The sequence below is a fragment of the Fukomys damarensis genome, unplaced genomic scaffold, assembly GCF_012274545.1.
Source record: "Fukomys damarensis isolate Sample0158 unplaced genomic scaffold, DMR_v1.0_HiC HiC_scaffold_19, whole genome shotgun sequence".
NCBI lineage: Eukaryota > Metazoa > Chordata > Mammalia > Rodentia > Bathyergidae > Fukomys > Fukomys damarensis.
Window position 1 is genome coordinate 33,406,324 of NW_022900931.1, and position 6,000 is coordinate 33,412,323.

Genomic DNA, 6,000 nt, shown 5'->3' on the forward strand with positions numbered 1-6,000 from the left:
ATGCTCCACACTAAAAAGGAGCGCAATATGGATAGGTCATAAATGTGTTTTTGTTAATTGAAAGATGCGAGGCCCCAAATGCTCTGTGCTGTATGATTCCATTTGTGACGCTTTGGAGATCTGTGATTGCCTGTGCTTGGGCATGGGAGGGGGAACTGACTACAAAGGGACAGGATGAGAAAATGTAGGGCGTCGATACAACTCTTTGTGTCATGACTGGGGTGGTTGGTACCTGACTGTGCATTTGTTAGAAAAAAAGATAAGCAACCCTGTGCCATATTTGGAAAGTATGTGTTTAATGGAGGTTGGATAACTTTGTATCTGTCCACATATTTATCCATCCATTCATCCTTTTTGGTATACATATTTACTTTTTTATAGATTTTATCTGGAGCCAGGAGGAGCCCCAGAACATGGGTCCATGGTTTTTTGTTTCTCCAAGATTTGAGAAGCAGCTGGCCTGCAAGGTAATGGCTCTTTTAGTGGGGTATGTGTGTGTATTTGTCCTGGAGTGCCAAAAGATGAGTTTCTATTATCAGTTCAGTTCTCTAAAGATAAAAAATACACAATCTAGCTGTTAAGTCAGGCATAGTGGTGCACTCCTGTTGTACCAGCTACTCAGGAGGCTGGAGCAGGAAGCTCACTTGAGCCCATGAGTTCAAGACTAGTCTGAACAATATAGCAAGACTCTGGCTCCAGGACAAGAAGGAAAAGAAAATCTACATTTAAACTACAGCAGTACCTCAGTTCACAAATGCTTCTGTTTGCAAACAATTTAGTTCAGAAACAAAAGCATTTGGAAAAATTTGCTTCAAAATTTTGCAAACTGTGCTTCAGATAACACATGTGGCCATGGCCACCTTTCCACATACAAACACAAATGTAGAACATAAGTTTGTAAACTGAGGCACCATGTATTCCTTTGGAAGGAAACCTGAGTGTTTATGGGGCTGTGTGTACATACTTCGGCTGAGTATCCTTTACCCAAATACCAGAAGGATTTCAGACTTTTGAGCTCTTTGGACCTGGAACTGTTTGCGTGGATTTTATTGACTGAGTATCTCTGAAGTCTGAACTCTAAAATGCTCCAAAAACTGAAACTTGCAGAGTGTCATTTTGATGCTGTAAAAATTTTGCATATGGAGCATTTCAGAATTTGGACTAAGAATGTTCGACCTATAGTATTCTAAGTAGTTATACTCAGAAAAAGTAACCACCTTGCCTGTTGGCCCCTGCCCATGACCTCCCAGGGTGCCTCATGCAGGCCTAGGAGAAGCAGGGTGAGGAGAGGAGGCTCGTTTACAAGGTGCCATACATCAAAGTTTGGTAGACTTTATCTTTGGGCTGCTTTGATTAAAACTTGGTTCCCAATTTTCTCTTTTACACAATAGCTTTCTGGTGTGTTGCTAAAACTTGAGATCCTCTTGCCTCAGCCTCCCGAGTCAGTTCACTCATTTGATACTAGCTGGAGAAACTCAGATCATTTCCACATGTAACTAAGAGAACTCTAAAGCAAAAACAAAATGACAGTTACTTAAAGATAGGACTGATGCAAAACCTTGGTTCACTTTAGCCACCCTGGAGTTTAGTAATTGGTGGCAGTACTGTGTTTCTCTCTAATCTATTCTCTGTAGCTCCTTATTTCTCCAGAGAGTGATTTATGGTTAAGCTAAAAGGAGTGTATGCACCTTTGTGGTGGAACTAGCAGAGCTCTGATCCGATCAAGGTGTTATTTAATTTCTTCTCTGCCCCAACGACAGCTCCACCTCGTGAGCCGCCCGCCCTTGGCAGTGCCCGCGGTAGGAATTGGCACAGTGCACCAGCAGCAGCACAAAGATATCCTCACCAAGACCTTCACTTGCTGATGTCCTTTGAAGAAAGACTACTTCCTATGAGCAAACTGCCTGCTTCCCCAGCTCTGCCCCTTCCCCTCGGGTGACATGAAAAGTCCGGCTTTTTCTAGTAGGTTATGAAACATGGATCAGACTACTAAGTTTTATCCTGAGAAGAACAGCATTATGTTTTGTTTAGATCTGAGTGAGCTGGAGAACCAGGTCGTTAGCTAGGTGATTGCAGGGCCCACTGGATTTAATCACATATGACCGGGAAAAGTTCTTTAGCCAGAATTTAGAGTCATGTATGGATGACCTCAACACTGCTGCTCTGCTTGTTTGATGTATGTCACTTTTGTTAATTTTTCCCTTTCTTTTTCAAGGTCTTATGGCTATCAGTATTTTCATTTTATGTCTTCTCTGGCGCCATTTTCCAGCTACTGTACTAAATGTTCTACCTGATACCAGCAAAACAAGATTATCTCTGAGGATTTATCCATTGTCCTTAAGCTTAGGTCCTATAAAAATACAATCTTGGGATGTATGATCTTCTAGCCCTGTTTTTTTAAATTAAGGAGGTTGAACTATAAGAAAATTGATTTATCATCTGTTTGGCCATAATCTTTTTTTTCCAAGTTGTTCGTGCTATCCACCCTTCTGATTTTTAACTGACTTTGGTGTCTGGTATGGGAATTCCAGCACCTGGTTAATCAGTTTTGCCTCTAAAAGTTCCAGCTGCAGTATGTTTATTTGTGGTATTTAAACAACACTGTAACTTTGACAGAGAGACTTTCCCAATGCTGGGTGTTGGAGGATTTCTTCGAGGTCCCCAGCTGACTCACTCTGAAGTTAAACCTAGGACTGATGCCTAACTGAACCACAAACTGTGGCTTCACTGGACTTGATGCTGTGGAGCCTCCACCAGCTACCATTTTTGTGGGATGATACTGTTTTTCTGAGAAGTGAGGGGAAATACTGGGGCCAGAATGTACCCACTCCCTCTCTGCTTTTACCAGCAGTTAACTGGCCATGGCCTTCAGAATCAGTGTGTAGGCTGTTCTGGCCGCAGCAGTAGATTCATGGCTTGTATCTCCAGGGTGTGGGTCAGTATAATGATTTAACATTTTTAGATCATTCTTCTCTGTCTACCTCAGTGCTTCCTTCTTGTCTCAACCCTTAAAAATCATATAATTTAGCATCACTCATGTAAGCTGGTAAGACCACAAAGGTCTGTTTAATGAGAAAAATAAAAGCATAATGCCATTTTTTCTCAGAAGTCTTGGTTTCTTGAATTAAAAGATTTTAAATGTCTTACTAGAAAATAGGTATTTTTAAAACTTGTTTTAGCTACCTCTCAATTTTTCCCTAACTTTATGCTTACTCCCAAGTTTATGACTTCCTGTTACACCCTTTGCAGCCTGAGCTGAGAGGTAGATCTCTGTGATTTTGACCTTCTTCCTCTCAGTCACATCATTGCCCTTGCAGAAAGGAGCCATTTGAAGAATTCCAGTCCAGTATGTATTAGCTTTCCGTTGCCAGCACTATGAAACAAATGCATTGCCTTATTTTATTTTCTTAAAAATTAACTAATGTGATATTTGTATTCTGTTTGTATCTATTACCTGTGTCTGTAACAGTTTCATATTCAATGAAAAATAGAACTTAAATTTGATAATCATTAAGTCAAAATATTAACCATGGGAGAATGTTAATTTTGCTTAAACGACACATTACTCGTAGTAAAATAAAATTTTATTCTTATAAGAACCATTTTGCTCAGTTTTTTGTCTTCCATATGAATAGTATTTGGGAAAATACTGTGAAACATAGACTTCTTTGATTTTTTTGCATTGCCTTTGTGAATTTGGATGTAGCTCAGTGGTAGCTATTTTGCTTAGCATGGATGAGGTCCTGGTTCATTTCCCAGAACAGGCAAAAAGGAAAAAAAAAAGTTTACTGGACTGACAACCAACATTATTCCCAAAATTGAAGAAATAAAGGGTTACAAAGAAAGGAAGTCACAGATTATGAATCAAGTCTTTTGCATGTCAAGTTTCCAAAGCTTCACTTACATTTTTATTGAGTGTACTTGGACATTTGGTTTTCAACCACAGCCCAGAAACAATTTTTGTGGGGAAATTCAGACAAAGTTTTTAAATCCTTAATATATAACTATTAACAAAAACCTCCCAAGTTACTTTATGGAAATGATTATTTGATGTCATGTTTTCATTTAAATCTGATAAAAAGTCTAAAGCAGACTCATTTTCCCACTGCGAATTACAAAATTAGTTAATTTTAGGAAAAATGTATTCAACTTGTGTTACTTTAGTATTGCTGCTATATTGTTCCATGTCTCCTCTGACACATGATGAACCAGCTATAATTGAACAAAAACAAGAAATGGCCTTTTAAGTGTAAAATGGAATTTCATTAACAGATATGTTATTGAACAGCTATGCCAGAATGGCATTGTTTTGGATCTTAGAAATACATAGAAGTAAAAGATAAAATGGGTTTACCTTGGTCTTCAATGAACTAACAGTGTGAAAAGACAAAGCATCTTACCCTGAGAGAGGCAAATTTTCTGGTTGAATTTGTTAAGCCAATGAGAGACATCAAGGTAGAGGATCCTCCTGACAGATGTAGACTAGGTAATGATGCGGTGTGGGTCTGCAGTGGCCCCCAGAGGTTCAAAGGTGCCTCTCTAGGAGCTGCTGGGAGGAGGTGGGTCCTAGTGGAAGTGTTCAGGTCCCAGAGGGTGTGTCCTTGAAGGGATCATTCCACCCCAGTGCCTTCATCTTCTGTCTGCTGGTTTCTGTCCATTTGGTGAGCAGTTTTGTTCCACCATGCCCTCCCCACTCAGATGTGCCATAGGCTAAAGGGCCAGGACCAAACCATCATGGACTGGACCCTCTGCAGCCACAGTCTGACTCAAACCTGATCTCTGGTTAGGTTACCTTGGGTATTTGTGTAATGATGGAAAGCTGACCAACAGCAGTCGCATCTATAGTGATTGGACAGGGAAAAGTCCTGAGTAGTGTATAGTCTATCTAGAAAGACTGAAGAATAGTAGAAATTTGCCAAAGTTATCCATAGTATCAAAGTGTACTCCCAGGCTCTTTCTTGAAACATGGAACTATCCCAGAAATACACAGTAAAGAGAGGGATAGGATACTCTTCTTCCATCTGTTGGAGTGTCAATGTAGTTCATCCTTATTGAAAGGATACTGTATTCATGCAGTTCACTGACAATTTTGTGTCAATCTAATGTGGGATCCTGATGACAAAAATTAAGACCCCTCAAGTTTACCATGTAGTAGGGGAGATTGGACAAGTATGAAAATGACTAACACAGAGTACAGTGAGGTAAAGATGAGTTAGAAGAGTGGGAGATTGCAACTGTAGTAAATTGTTTTCCCAAAATGTCTATTGCTTCTTCCAGAAACTTCCTTCTCGAGGCGATGTCTTTTGTTCTCCTTGAAGCTGAGCAGATCTTCCTGGCTATCTACAAACAGTGCAGTACATGAGATGCTGAGTCACTTCTAGGACATACCTTGGCACCCAGCAACCCCGTCTAGAGGAAGCCCAGGCCTAACGGAGGAGCCATGTGAAGGTAGTAGAGCTCGGAGCCAGAAAATATATAATTTTCTTATTTGGTGTAGATCTAAACATTAGAACACATCATTGGATCTGGCTGTGACTGTTATTAGTTACAGTATGTTTAGTTACAGTAGGGGAGGAGTTTCATAGCTGTTAACTACATATAATATATCACATTTTTATAAAATTTCAGGAAAAATACAGATTGGTCTGTCGGTCTCATCGGATCTCCGTGGCTCAACCCAGGCTTTTGGTACCTGGGTTTTTTTTCTAGTACTGGGGACTCAAATTGAATCCAGGGCCTTTGCCTTGTTCTACATCCTCAGCCCCACCCCTACTGCGCCCCGTTTTAAAAATTTGAAGCAAATTCTCGCTAAACTGCCAGTTTGCCCAGGCGGGGATTGAACTCGCGACCCTCCCGAGTCCTTCCCCGCAGAGGGCTGGGGCGCCTTGCTGCAGACTCGGCCTTTCAGCAGATCGGTCAGCCCCGCCCCTGGACGCCCTCCGCACCGCGGCGGTGGCCATGGTAACGCGGCGGCACCCAGGCAGCGAAATCCCAAAGCTA

General features: G+C 41.0%; 1 protein-coding gene across 1 annotated transcript in view; it reads left to right on the forward strand.

Annotated features, from left to right (window-relative positions):
- The window catches only part of Dhtkd1 (dehydrogenase E1 and transketolase domain containing 1), a gene marked incomplete at its 5' end in the record, with an annotated part of 41,316 nt that extends 38,469 nt beyond the window's left edge, over nt 1-2,847 (forward strand). Inside the window, 2 exons of the mRNA XM_010621355.2 lie at nt 382-467; nt 1,761-2,847. Coding sequence (XP_010619657.1) covers nt 382-467; nt 1,761-1,865 — 191 coding nt within the window. The remainder of the gene's footprint in view (nt 1-381; nt 468-1,760) is intronic.
- Between the last annotated feature and the right edge of the window lie 3,153 nt (nt 2,848-6,000).